At 26.7% G+C, this 15,952-nt stretch overlaps 1 protein-coding gene across 1 annotated transcript in view; it reads right to left on the reverse strand.

The window, feature by feature from the left end:
• Window positions 1–3,670: 3,670 nt before the first annotated feature.
• The window catches only part of LOC142321229 (meckelin), a 48,789-nt gene continuing 36,507 nt past the window's right edge, over window positions 3,671–15,952 (reverse strand). Inside the window, exons 12-16 of the mRNA XM_075359223.1 lie at window positions 13,951–14,131; window positions 10,646–10,786; window positions 8,566–8,668; window positions 6,768–6,910; window positions 3,671–3,764 (exon numbers count right to left, since the gene is read on the reverse strand). Coding sequence (XP_075215338.1) covers window positions 3,684–3,764; window positions 6,768–6,910; window positions 8,566–8,668; window positions 10,646–10,786; window positions 13,951–14,131 — 649 coding nt within the window. The 3' untranslated portion in view covers window positions 3,671–3,683. The remainder of the gene's footprint in view (window positions 3,765–6,767; window positions 6,911–8,565; window positions 8,669–10,645; window positions 10,787–13,950; window positions 14,132–15,952) is intronic.

The raw sequence follows: 15,952 nt of genomic DNA on the forward strand, positions 1-15,952 counted from the left end.
GAAAAATTATCATTTTTAACTAAAAATTTTTATAACAAAAAAAATTATCCATCAGTGCCAAAATTAGACACTACAATATCATAAAGTACAATTAAACCTGTCATTCTTTATGGTATGGAAACAATTTAGCAATCTAGAAAAATTATTAAAAATAGAAAGGTATAGATTTCACCTTAGGAAACTTAGACCACACACCTTAGAAAAATATATGGACCTAAAAAAGACCAAAGACTTACAAATCAAGATTAAATAAAGATATTTCAACATATTAATGCACTAGTAAAGGAAGGTTAAGATTTTTTTACATATAATGTGGATGAATGAATATAGTGAACAAATGAATCTTTGACAAAATTTTGAAATACAAAAACCAATAGGATGACATCAAAAAAAATGAAAATAGAATTCAAAAATTCAATCTAACTCAGGAAAGTTTTTCAGAAATGAATTTACAAAGGTTTTTGTACAATCTGAACATACCTGTGGAACAGAAAAAACCCAGTGGTATCAGGTGGACTGAAGAAGAAAATAAGGCTAAATAAGAACAGGCAGAAATTCTGGGGGGAAAAAGTTAAAAAATGGAATTTATTTGATTCCCTGATTGTCTGTTCACAAAAAAAAAAAGAAGTATTTTGTGAAACATACTTATAAATAAAGTTGTCAAGGGAAGCAAAATATCTATCAGTCATAAAATATCAATTTTACAGGAAAGCAATTTGTAATTTTACAGTTTTCTCTTCTTTAATCTTCCTATAATTACATACAATTTCTAGTAATTTTGTTTGAGTGTATTTTGTCAAAAGGCTATTATATTTTTTTTCCAAATTTAAGTTCTGTTTTTATATTAACTGGTCAACTTTGAATAAAATATTGTCATTTTAAGTTTATTTAATCAGCAAAAGAATTTATGAAAAATAATAATAATAAAGTATAACTTATTAAAGCGCTGAAAATCATTATCATTCTCTGTTTATTATTTGATTTAAATTAGAATTTGAAGTTTGGAAGATGAATATGTCTATTTAATACTGACAAACCAAAACCAAATGACAAACCAAAACCAAAAGTTAATCTTAAACAAACTAAAGTAGACTAGGTAATATTAACAAAATAATAAACATAATAATAAAATCACAATTTCAGCCATATAAAAAAATTCCAAAGTTTATATCAAAATTTTGAACACAACGTTTTTAAATTGTTTTCTGATCTAATGAATCCAATGAATCATTAGCTGGATGTGGAACTGATAGCTAATACTAACAAGCTGCTTAAGAAAATATAACAAAAAAATAGTACGGGTTCATTTTACCAAAGGCGCATAAGCCTGAATTTTTTCACTAGCCGACACTTGCTAACAAAAATTAAGCACACCAATTTATTTTATTAATTTATTTTCACCAGAAAATAAATTTGTTTTTAGTCTTGAGCCTAATAGATTGAATTTTATGATATTTACATGTTCCTATTTGGCTCACAACATTATTTTTATTTTGTTATATCTTATCTCCAATTTTTTTTATACATATGTTTTTAATGCACTGGCTTAAGTTCTTCCCAAATTTAGAAAATAGTTTTTTCATAGTTAAATATACCAATGGTGAAACACATTTAATGCAACCATATTGGATCAATCACCTGGTGTTTCGGCCATGGAATTTTTAGTGGTTATACCCCAATCTACCAATTAGAAAAAATCTACCAGTGAAAAAATGTATCATTGTAGTTGGTATCTGATTCAACATTAAAATATTTCAACTTTTTTAAATGAAGTTTTGTAATAATTATGAAAATACCTAGTTTCATAAAATAAATCTCAGTATAAATTTATATGTAATTCTTATCACTCTTCAACCAACCGGTAGATCCAAAAGACGTTCTGCTTTTCATTTGGATTATTCTGGGTTTCAGTCCAAGTCAGCCATGGGAAATTATGATCTCTACAAAATTAATCTTACCCATAAAAATAAATAATAATAATAACAGAGAGAGAGGTGGAGATACAGAGATAAAATAATGATTAATAAGTAGATTTGAATACAAGTTGTTTATTTTTAATGAATACTTTTTAAAGTATATAAATTTTATTTAAACCTAATAAGATAATTCATACAGAAAAATTTATTTAATTCTGAATGATTATAACATCATCAGTGTATACAATGAAATTAATAAAATATAAATACAGAAAATATAAAAAAAATTGATATGGGCACCACATAACTTCCTTGTATGCCAATTAAATTACACATACACATTTTTTTTATATAAAAAGTACATAAAATTTTATTTCATTGATAATTTCTGATATTTTTCTTTTTTTTATTATTACTGAATTATTATTTATCGTAATTTTTTTTTTAACAATCAGAAATTAATAATTATATATTAATAAATCAATATATTTCTGATTCAAACCAATGTCCTTCCCTTTCTAAAATCCAAATATTTCATTAATTAAAATTTCATTCGGCTATAACTCTGGAACCAATGAAAATAAGTACCACTCATGATAAATCATGAGTTAAGAAAAAGTTCAAAATCCAATTTTTTGGGGATTTTGAGCTTTTTGGACACTTTTGGTTCAGTCTACTGCAATCAAAAAGGGAGGTGCACAACTAGATTTTACAACAGTCCTAAACCAAAATTTCAACATCCTATGGCTAATTATTTTTGAGTTATCCGAGATAAATATGTACATGCATGCATACATACAGACATCACACCAAAACTAGTCAAAATGGATTCAGGGATGATCAAAATGGATATTTTCATTGAAATCTGAAACCGAAATTTTTCGCAAATAAAATACTTCCTTAACTTCGTACAAGGAAGTAATGACATAAATACAGTAAAAGATTATAATTAAAATATCGTAAGTTTTATTTTTTCATTTTGTATATGCTTACAACTTCATCTTATAAAAATAAACTATACTATTAGTAACTAAATAAAAATTTATACAACAAAACAATATAGAAATACTAATTACAATTTACAGAATATCATTATGATAATAAAATACCTAACCACTGATTTCATTTTAACATCCAAACAATTGTATACTGCTAGAAGTTCTAATGTATATTATTAACAAACCAAATAAATATTAAACATTTCATGGTTATAATATTGTTTTTTATTTTCTTCCATATACAGCAATGACCCATAAATACACACACCATGCCATGCGATGATGTACTATGAAGTAAGTCAGAGCCACCTCACTTAAGAGTTAAAAAAAAATCACAAAGCAATAAAATTAAAATTGAACTGAATTTTGAATATCATATGAAAAATAAGGCAAGCAAAAAGCTTAAACCAGATTATCAGTGCTTACAATAAATAGAAAAATAAAGAAACATTTGACAATACCAAATGCAGAGTATTCCTACAATTGACACTAGTTAAAAAAAAAAATTAACTGAATATCTATTGGTAGATGATTGATTTTCAACATACTTAAATAAAATCTTATAAAAACATACTTGTAAATGCTTATAAAATTAATCATTTCTTTTACTATTCTTGTGATGAAAGTTGTGACAAAATAGCTCAAATAATAATACTTTTATATGAGCTTGGTATAGATTATTTATAACTGTGTTTATTCTCAGTTAAACAAACTTATAAATAAAGAGTTATTCCATCTATTTTCATAATAACAGTAATACACCTATTAGTTAAATTAGAAATCTTTCATCAATTAAAGTCTTCTTTGCTAAATTTTTTCTTCCACCAACTCTTCTTATTAGATCTAAAACCTAGAAAGCAATACATACACCAAAAATAAATATATTTTTATTGAACATAGTAAACAATAATTTATATTTTTTTTGTCTTAAGTCATTTGATTGGTTTGACGCAGCTCTCCAAGATCCCCATTCTAGTGCCAGTCATGTCTCTTCTATATCACATATCATTCTATATATCATGTCATATATTTTGTAGGGTTATATCTTTTCATTTCACTATACCCCCTACATCTTATATCCCTAACATTTGTTTTGCATATTCCAAATGTTGCCTACCTGCACAATCTTTCTCATCTACCTGTCCCTCCATTATCAAAGCCACTATTCCAGGATGCCACAAGATGTAGCTACACAAGTCTTCTCTTCCTTTAACTATATTTTTCCAAATGCTTCTTTCTTCATCAATTTGCCACAACACCTCTTTATTTGTCACTTTATTCACCCATCTGATTTTTAACATTCTCCTATAGCACCACATTTCAAAAGCTTCTAATCTTTTCTTCTCAGGTACTCCAATCATCCAAATTATAATAATAATAATAATTTATATATAATTCTAATAAATAGAACGTACTTTTAAATTTTATATTTATCTTCAGATCTGGTTACCCATTTAAAATTTCTGCAGCTAGAAAATTGATAGAATTGCATGTTGTTGTGATGACAAGTTTAATATTAAATCTTTCCTTCCATATACAGAAGTATTCTCTACTTAGACTTTGATTAAAGACTTAAATCAACTTCAGATGTTTTTGAAAGTATGTTGGTGGTACTAGTACAAATAAATCTTATCTAGTAAGTGCATTATACTTCAATGGTAAAGCTGTCCAGCTCAGTAAATGAGGCCAACAATTTTTGATCTTCTAGTAATCATATACAAATTTACACAGATACAGGCATTTTTATTAGTGTAACTGCAGAAACCTATGTCTCCAAATGTAAATTTTTATCAAGCAAAAATGTTTTCTTTGATTTTACAAGTAAGTCCATATTTAAAATCAATGTTAGGTTTACACTGTACAAGAATTTTAAAGAGTTTTATAATTATTAAACTAACTAGTCCCAGAAGATGTTTTTGAGATGTTCAAACATAACTGTATAAAATACCTTGTGAATATTGTAGATAATATTAACTAATATCTTGTCCATTCATTATGCAACTCCATAATAGACTCCATGAACACAAAACAGAGATGCTTCCAGTAGAATTGTATGAGAAATACAAAACTTATCACAAACATGAGATAAATATTAAAAATGAATAAAAATGATTGCCAAAAAAAAACATTTCTCTTTAATACAGGATAATTACTAAAACAGGATAATTAAAGAGTATATGGGTGACAATTTTGCGTATAGTATTTGTATATAATAATTTTTTTTTCCAATCTTTTAAATTTATTTAAACATATAAATATCTATACACACATATACACATCACTCCCAGTGATACATGAAGTCTAACGTGGGTTTATACATCTAAATCGGTTCAGCTGTTGAGCTGCTACAGTGGAACACCTACTTACATACACCCTAAATACATAAGAGAGCTTAAAGAGACTTCCCTTTTTGGGCAGATGTGTAATAAAACCACTAGTAAGAGAACAACTTCACATGTATGAGATATAAGATTTGATGTACTGAACGATTTTCCAAATCGTTCAGAATGATGTGTAGAGATTCAAGTTATTTAAAAACAACTCGTTCATTTGATAGATTTTTCAAATCTTTTAAATATTTTTATATATATCCTATGACTCTCCCAGTAGGGTAGTATTCCAACACAGGCTCATATATCTAAATTGGTTCAGCCATTGAGTTGCTACGGTGGAACAAACATATGTACACACACCCTAAATACATTACACTACTTTTTAAGCAGTCATGTAATAATATATTAAAATTTCTCCAAGTCAACTTCACTATAAGGAAATTATAAAGAGTTGTAGAGAATAATAATTCTGGTTACTGATTTTTATTACAGTAAAAATTAAAATAAAAAATTTAATGTATCTTCTTGTTGAATTACTACAGAAAAGAACAATCAGCATGATAAAAATCCGTATTAGTGAATTTAGGATGGGGGAAAAGATATCTTTTCCCCCATCCTATATATATATATATATATATATATATATATATATATATATATATTTGTAGAAGGTGTATTAATCACAAAATCATAGGGAGCATAAGTGTGGAGGGGAGAATGATTTAACAAATTTACATTTAGCAAATTTTTTTGAACTGGTACATGGATTTTAAATATTCTTAGATAAAATCATTGATAAAAATTTGTAGGTAATAATCCAGTCAACATCCTTCTTATCTGAAAAAAAGGATATATATTCAGTTTCTATCAGGAACCTATAACAGTGAAAAATTAAAAACCAAATATGGATATTTTAATTTTTCTATTACATATAGAAGAAAAAAACTAATAAAAGTGTTAGGCTCTTATATATTAAATAGATGTGTTTGTTATTTAATTTAAATATTCCCCATTTTAATGACATAAAATTTATAATATGTCTGACAGGAGGTATGGTGCACTGCCAATTTAGTGGCATGCTGCTTCCTTATTTTTCCTATTTTATTAAACATGAAAAAATAATTTTTTTTTTCTGTTTTATTACCTAATTTCTAAGTAGCAGAAAAATCAGTTTATAGAGTTCTATAGAATTAAGGATTAAAATGTAAAAGGATCTTAGTAACAATTAATAATTTTATATCTTAAAATACCCCCAATGTTTTGCAACAAAAACTCTTGAATTACTTTTATTATGTATGATTGGGGGAAAGTAGTCTTCTAAATCTATAAGATAAGAAATATATTTACTAACAGCAAATAAACATGTATATATATAATAATTCAGAAGATATAATTATAAGAAAATAAACATTAAGAATTTTAGTTGTTTAGAATGTTATATTCGACTTCCTCATCCATGAGAGAGTTTTTGAGTAATTAGTAAAAAGAAGCATACTTAGATATCCACTCATATTACTAACTTTTGCCACAGAAGCAGTTATTACAGCAGCCAAAAGGTAGTTCTGTGTTAAAACTTCAATAAAACAAAAAACAATGATGTCAAGTGAAACAAGTGTAGCTTCATTACCATAAAATAACACATTATCAAAAGCATGTCCATTATCTGTAAAAATAAAGAAAACACATTTACTTTCATAATAATAAGCAGATATTTTTGTATTGTTATAATAAAATAACTTTACATTTACTATGACATTTGTATTAACATAAGAGTTATCAATTTTGATAAAAAATATTTATAAAACTGCAAGCTAAAAATATTTAAATTACAGTTAACAATGTAGAATGATGTTAAGAAACAAGTAATATTTATAAAATATTAAGTTATTTGAGCTATGCTTCAAGGAATAATGCCAAACATACTTTTGTTATTTTATATATAGTGATTATAAATGAAGCACTTTTTTCAGTGACATTTTGTACTCTATGAGTAAATTAATTTTTTTTTTTTGTAATGAATATAAATAATATATATAACAAAACTGGTTGATTGAATACATTTGATGTGAAGTATAATTTAAAATTTTATTCATGTCTTTACTTAATTTTTTATTTATTTTAAGAGTAAAGTTATACCCATAGTAGAGAACAGACTTAATCATAAACTAGCATACAAGTCACTACAGCTACATTTTTTTATTGTAGAGCTAATTCAAAAAAATAATGCAGTTCATAAACCATTCTTACGAACTCTTTTTTTTACTTTTTACTTTCTTTTTCTTTAAAGTCTTACATCAAAGTTTACCTCTTTATTTACTTTCCTTACCCTTTTTTTTATTCTGACTGCTAAAGATTCTTTTTACATAGTTAGAACTTCTCTTTCTTTTCCCAAAAGGTCTTCATTCTTTTGCTCAATTGTTGTTTCCTTTTTTCCACCCATCTATTCAGGTGTGTACCTTTCTTTTTTTTCTTTAAAAACGTTGATTCTTGTATAAATTTTCTAAATTCATCTCGGCCTTCAATCAAATCTTTAGAAATGTTCAATGTTTTTAAATTTTTTTCTATTTCTTTAAACCAAATGATCTTTGTGGTTTTGTTGCTATAAAAATCAGATATTTATTTTGTCAATTTATGGTTGTTCATTCTGATTAAATATTCATAAAATCTTAATCTTCTTTTTTGGATTAAATCCTCGATAATTTTTTGTAAACTCCTTTCTTTATTATATTACTAATAAAGTAATTAATAAATAATAATAATAATAATTGTGAGACAAAAGTTGTTTAAAGTGAAAAAAATAATTATATTTAGAGAAATGCTAAGATAAGTCATTACAACAAACAAGATTCATGTAATTTAAATGATTAACTTAGAGATAAGTCAATAAATTTATCATTTTATGGTGGCAAAATTTCAGAGGGTAACTTGGAACTATATTCCAAAACTGAATTTACATCCACATTTTCTTAGTCAACACCTGTCATTCCATTAAAAGGGTTCATTATTGATTTTTACAGCAATAAATGTTTTAAGTAATTAAATTTTCATTACTGTAGTCTCAATTACATAATATAAACAAAGGACATACAAGTAAGTCTTAACATATTTATTGTTCATGTACTGCTGTATTAGTAATTATGAAAATTGGGGAGAATTGTATGAGCAGAGCAAAATAAAATGTGAATGAATAAACTGTGTAATAATGGATACGACCGGGAGCCCAAAAGTCAGTCAAACTGGATGAAGTAGAAGGAAATACTGAAATGTCAGTATTACAATATCATCCACAATTGTAAAATATTTATGTATTTAACTTACCACAGTAGAACACACCTCTATCCAAAGAATCAGAAAATTCTATATCCAACAAAGCTTCAACAAAAAGTTTTTCCCTTACTTCATAATCCAAGTCTTTTAATGCCTGTAACAAAAAGAAATAATTTACAAGTTTTAGGAGACTACATATCAAATTTTTTAAGTAATATCAAAAATGGTTAAATAGACATTAAAAGCTACAATGAACAAGTAAATAAAGATTTATTTTCTCATAATACTCTAATAATAGAATTACTACAGAAAATAATTGGAGAAGTAATTTAAGCAAATACTGTGCTAAAAGGAGAAACATTCCCCATATATTATCATACCATATTATCATACCAGCAGTCATACCTCCATAACATACTGAAAGTGTCTCTTGACAACAATGCTATACACATTGTTAAAGTTAATTAGTTGGTGTAAATTTATCCTATAAATAAACATTACATAAACACAGAGCATTACTAAATAAAAATACAAATATTGCTTAGAAAAATCAAGCAAGCTCATTTACAACTTGTAATTTTCATTTTCTATCAACATTTATCAATAACTATCTTCTTAAATACTCAATAAAGGCCTAATACAATAATAAGTTACACAATATTTATGATAAAAACTGCTAATATTAGTAATAAATTGTTATTACAACATGCGAGAAATTCTGTTTAAAAAATTAAGCATAATTCATCCATAAAATGTGATGCTTAACAGGTTCACCAGATTGAATGATGCATATAATTCTCTATAATTATTGTCATTTATTAAACATACATTTCATCTTAACATTATTTTTGTTTTATAAACATTACCCTAGTATTCTGTATATTATAGTACATTTTAACGAAAAATAATCTCATAGTTTTGATAGGATATATTTTTAAATTAAAATTTATTTTTAAAAATGTATTTTCCATTTACTACTTATTTCTTTTCCTCCATATTAATTACTTGCAAAGAAATTTCTGCTTCATCAGAAAATTTTATTACAAAATGTTCAACAGAAATAATTTAAACATTAAGAACATAAAAATGTTCACCTCTTTAGTCACAGATATAAAATGAACATCTTACTGCTATTGCAATCAGTGTTATATAATGGAACAATTGTTTTTTGTAACATAATCTAAAATAAATGTATTGCTTCCCAAATCTAAACATTATTTTATAATATTATTTGTTTACTACTTAATAAAAAACAGTATTCAAGTAATGTAATATCAGCTTTTAATGTTTGTAAATTTAATGTAAAATATTTCTTATTTGATTCAGTCATGTCAGAGATTGTAAAACACATACTACATGATATTAATTAAACTGGCACAGACTGATGATGCCACACATAAGTGATACAAAGTTATAAATTATATAAAGCTAACTGACATAAGTAACGGTAGTCTGATATGACATAAGAACAACATTATGGTTACAGCTTGTCAACATCTTGGTTAAGTAACATTCCCAACAGTACCTCACTACAGTAATTTGTTTCTTCACTATACAAAATATTGGAACAATCTTAACTTTTAAGATGAAATTTGCATAATAACTGTGAGTGGATATTAGCTATCTCTAACATCAAATACTTAGATATTTTAAAGCTCTTTACTTTCTGTGCTTAGTATAGGCACATCTGTGATAATAAGATTAACTTATTTTTTCTTCTCCGGAATGGTATTACATAATTTTCCATTTATGTGGTCTTTTAGTACATTTCTGAGCAGTTTTTTCTCAGTAATTTTGCAACTTGTTTAGATTCTACAAATCTGACAGTACATTTTGGTTTCACTTCCAAAAAATTTGGTCATGTTAAATTTTCTGTTAATTGACTTTTCTGTAAATTAATCCCTTTCTATTTCAACACATCTCTACTTCAATTAGTTGTTTTTGAACCTTTTAAAAATTGTATTTCTAAAAACAACCAAGATCTACCTGCATCAAATGCAGCAAATTCTTTACGGCTCCTACAAGTAATAACAATTTACCTAAACAACTTCTAAAGAATTATTTGTTTACATAGATAAATACTAAAAAGATTGAATATTTAATAAGAAATGAATGCAATTAAAAAACCTACATGTTCTAAAAATGCTGCAAGGAATTTATTCATGCTCTGGTAAGCTTGGCCACTTCTGTCTAAATCAATGTTACTAGAAGACACTTTACTTTTTAACCCAGCTGCAATTGCTCCAGTGCTTAACTTAGAACCATGAGTCTCCTAAAAAATGCAAACATCTGATTAACAAATTAATTAATAGGGTAATAAGCAAACAGATTTAATTTACAAATATATAATATGATTGATCATTTTTAAATCTACAATTTTATGAATACTTTTTACAAAATATAAAAAAAACAAATATAGCTTGAATACTAATTCAAGGTGTCCCTGAAATCTTTAATATTTCAAAGTACCCTGAGAACTTGCATACATTTGTATTTTTTATTTATTTATTCTTAATCATGCTGATCATTTTACTGTAATTTACATGAAAATCATCTACACTACAATAACTTAACACCAATTTTTATAATAACCTTGTTGAGCCAATGGATTCATAATAATTAATAAATAAAATAATACAATGCCAGGCAATTCATTATCTTTGCATGCAAAATTGATAGTTATCATGAAATACTAATTTTAACAGTGGTGGTTACACTTTTCAAAGCTAGCCATTAAAACAGGTTTATTTAAATAGTTCCCAATGTTTAAAATTCAACTGTTTTTTTCATATTATGAATTTATGTTTATATTACTATGAACTTTATATAAAACGGTAACTGACATAGTTCTGGTACAGTACATGGGTTGTTTAAGATCAGAATTTGCAAATTTAATACGTTTCCAAATGTTCAAGTTTATTAATATTACTACTATTTATTTTTAATATTTCTACTTCTTTATATTTTTATTGTACATCCACATGTAATGGAGCTTATCGGGAACATTTTAGAAAAATTTTTATTTTACGGTCTTATATATTAAAAAAAATCTTTGTTTAGACCCATAATTTTAACATGTATTTTTACAACTAAATTTATAATTGCTTAAAAAAAAAAGTATTGAATTGTCATGTATAAATACTAATTGTGGTATGAGGTAACCATAATTTGTACTAATTTTGTGCAAGCAAAATTTGTTAGATTTTTTGTGGAAGCTCATACTACAGTAAGCTGGATTCTAAACCTTCAGTTACTACTTCACTGCTTTCTTTAACATTTATTTTTAGATCAAAAAAATTTACTGAAGTACAAATATACTTTATTTATTTTTACATGAATTTAATTTGTTTTTAAGTTTAAAATGGTTAATGTTTACATATATAAAACCCAATATAAAATTTATTTCACTAATTATACTTTTTAAGTTGTTTAGCTGAAAATGCTAGTTATATACACAGACCACTAGACCCACAGAAAAAAATACTAATATTTAAATGGCAAATTGAACCAATTTTTTTTTATTTTAACCCTTGAAATATACTTTAATCCTTCATACAACTCAAATCCATATTGTAGTTGGTAAACATAAAAAATTTAGACTACATCTTCGCTTTGTAAAATATGAACTATTCACAACAAAGTCTCTAAATCAAATGTGGCTTTATTATTGAGATATCTTCTTTATTTTGTCTTTCATCAGATAGAAACTCATTAGTTACCAAATATTCATCAGCAACTTTGTTAAATTAAAGCCTGTTTGTTTACAACCAAGTAATAATGTCAATTCTGAATGCAGTCCAATTAGTTATCTAGAGAAAGCATGGATTAGAATTCAAATCAATTTAAGTTCCATCTTCAGAATTATTAAAACTTATTAATAAAATAAATGTTCAGTTTTCAATGAAAGTATGATACACAATTGCGATCAAAATTTTGTAAATCTTAAAGAATCTCTCATAAAAAATATCAAGCAATATTACATTATAAATAGATAATTATATATTTACTTAAAGAATAAAATCAACCAACTCTTACAAGTAACTATTATTTTTAATTACTACAGTTCCAGAATATCAAGTCATATGATGTAGTTACCACACAAGCATGGGAAAAGTAACATCTAATGAATTATTTGTGAACAGTAAAACATATCAAACACTTGAACAGTAACATTTAGGAAGAAAGCTATATGTTATTTGATAAATAAGAAAGCTATTAGGAAGCTTGTAGAACAATATTATGTAATGTAAGTTAAAGCTCACATACACACACACACCGACAGGCAGGAAGGCGGACAGGCATGCAGACAGACAGAGAGAGAGAGAGAGAGAGAGAGAGAGAGAGAGAAATACACACATACATATAAAGGATCAGATAAAGTAGACTAAAAGCATAAAGTTCAGTCTTCATAAATAAAAAAAACCATTGCACAATCACAAAAGACAGCACAATATTCAACATTGGTCAATGTAATGCAGTACAGAGTCAATATTTCCTAACCATATTACACATACATATCATAGATCTACCAATACTGAAACAATTTTGATATTCTGCACATATATAAAAAAACCATATCTTAACACACCGAACATTATGAAATATAAAATCATACATCAATGATACACTAAATTTTTACACTTTTCGATTTTACATTATATTTTAAATACTTATCTGCCTAAATAAAATCAAACTGCCAATTGTAACATCAATTAACATTAGAGAGAGAACACAAGAACCAATTACTAAAAATTGCTAAAAGATTGATTAAAAGCACTTTGATTTGAGTGACTGTAAATGATATGAAGTCTGGAAGTGTATTAAATTTAAAATGATTTGTTAAAAAAAAAAAAATGTGGTTTTAGAGAATTTTCATTGCAGGCTGTCATGGACAAAAACATAGCTAACATAGTACAATTTACACTGAGTATAAATCATAATATTATAAAATTGTTCAACACATCTTTATTCATAAAAACCTTACATTCAGAACACTAAACAAGTCAACATGGAAAAGCATGTTCAATAGATTTTATAATAATTGTGGCTCATAACTTTTTTTTTATATATTTCTACATTTCTTTTCATAGAGACCTCGTTTCTAAATAAGAAACAGTTCAAAAGTAATTTTCTTTGATACCTTTAAAGTAGACAAGATATATAATATTTGTTACAACATATTAGACAAATAAATTATACCAGAAGTAAAATCAATAATAATCTATCAATGATCCAGTAAAAAATCAAAATTTTGAAACGTAATTCTTTTCAACTTGAAAGTAATCAGGATATTAGTTAGTTATTCAAAAGTAAAATATTCATCCTTTACAAGCATTTCTCACAGATTATCTTAATTCGAAATTAGTGATTTTATTCTCCTGTATTCAAATACATACTTATTATAAGAACTTTTTACATAATTATGATAAAAATTACATTAGATATGCTTGCCATAACACGTTGATAATAATCACGAAGCTGTGATGGTATAAACATCTGGAAAGTTTGTTGATCAGAAGCCGGTAGCAATCCCCTATGTCCAACAAGATCATCTTCCTCCCTTTTTAATTGAGTCATAATGGTTTTCATATCAGTATCAGCAAAACCATGTGCTGATCTATAATTTCAGAAAAGACAGTATCCAAGATTATTAAAAAACTGACTTTAAATTAAAATAAAATTAACTAAAAATTAAATAAACATTGCTAGATTTCAAATTAAAGAAAATTATTTACATTGTTTTGCCCAGTGAACATCTTAATATTGTAAATATTGAAAAGGAAATAACTTAAATTCTACCCTTATTATTTCAACCAGTAAATCTATAATCAAAGTTGCTTCATTCTCATCAAACGTAACAAGGGTGGAGCCACAATTTTAGTGTCTCATATCATCCTAAATTTCAACTGATGTACATTAACAAATAATTTACATCTATCTCTAACATCCAGTTATAAAAATCTTTTAAAATATCGAAATTCAGTTTTATGCAATTATTAAAGAAGAAAAACTTCCTTAGTTAATTGGGAACTTCAGTCAAATCCTTAAACTTTTGATAAGACTAGGAATAAAATTTCCAAAATTAAAATCATCATTAAACTAAACAAACAATTATTAATAAAAAAAGTTGCTATATCACAATGCTGGCTGGAAGAAATGACAGAAAGATTTATAATTTTCCATTAAATGAAAGTTTTCTTTGGGTCTCAAATCAGTATAGAAAATTCTTGTACAGATGTAACCAAGCATTTGAAAACTTATATTGCATGATCGGTGTTGGTTTGAAATACAAGTCCAGTATGTTGTTGAAATGGCCAGAACCTCTTTTATTAGAGTTTATGAGGGTCACAATCTATATAAGTACTGAATTACTGATGATGGAATGGACTTCTGATGTTACAGAATAAATTATCTAAAAAAAAAATAAGTAGAGAATGATTCAAATTTAAAAAAAATCACAATATCATGACACTATACAGGTGTTCAACTTAAAAAGAGGCCCCATCACTTAGCTTAAGTCCATACATAATAGTTTACTGGAAGACATACACACAAAAATTTACAGAAGGTGTTGAAAATGGTGTCCATCCACTTCTATGCATTTAACACATTTGACCATGTTTCTGGCTATTCCTCTTAGCTGGACCCTGTTTATTTCCTGGATGGCATTGATAATGCTTATCTTCAATTTCTGGAAGGTGTGTGGATTCCTCCTATAAACAATTTATTTTAAGTAACCTCACAAAAGAAGTCTGGATTAGTCAGATCATGGGATCTTGGTGGCCACAATCTTTTAGAAATGATTCTTCCATCAGTAAGTCCTGTAGCAACTCCACAGTAGAGCTGTATGGTAAGTGGTACTGTCCTGTTTCAACTAACAGTCATGCTCACCCTCTTGCAGTAAGGCTATGAACTGTTGGATAATTTCTTTGTAAATGGCAGCATCCACAGTTCTTTAAAAAAGAAGGGTGAAAGTGGTGTGCGGCACTTATTTTTTGAGGGTGTAGGAAAGATTCAAAGAAAATGTGCAGGTTTTCAGTACCCCAGGCCCAGTAGTTCTGACTATTAACACATCCAGCAAGATTAAACCACACTTCATCTGGGAAAACAGTTGATCTAAAATGCTAATTTTTCCTCTAATGAAGTTCTTAAACCGTTGACAATAGTGAACCTTTTAGCTCATGGAAAACCTGTACTCGATATGTATAACATTTCAGCATTCTCCTCATTGCAGTGCGGGTTGAACCTAGTGAAATGTTATTTTCCTGGTTTAGTCTCTGCAAAGATATATGAGGAGGTTTTGTAACTGTGGCTTTAATGTCTTGTACCAACCTGTGTCAGGCATGTTTCTGGTCTAACACCAAACCTGTTTCACTAAATTTTTTAACTAGCTCCTGAATAACACTTTTCAGTGGTGCTTCCTTTTCAAATTTCTCCC

Source organism: Lycorma delicatula, chromosome 3, assembly GCF_047948215.1.
Source record: "Lycorma delicatula isolate Av1 chromosome 3, ASM4794821v1, whole genome shotgun sequence".
Taxonomy (NCBI): Eukaryota; Metazoa; Arthropoda; class Insecta; order Hemiptera; family Fulgoridae; genus Lycorma; species Lycorma delicatula.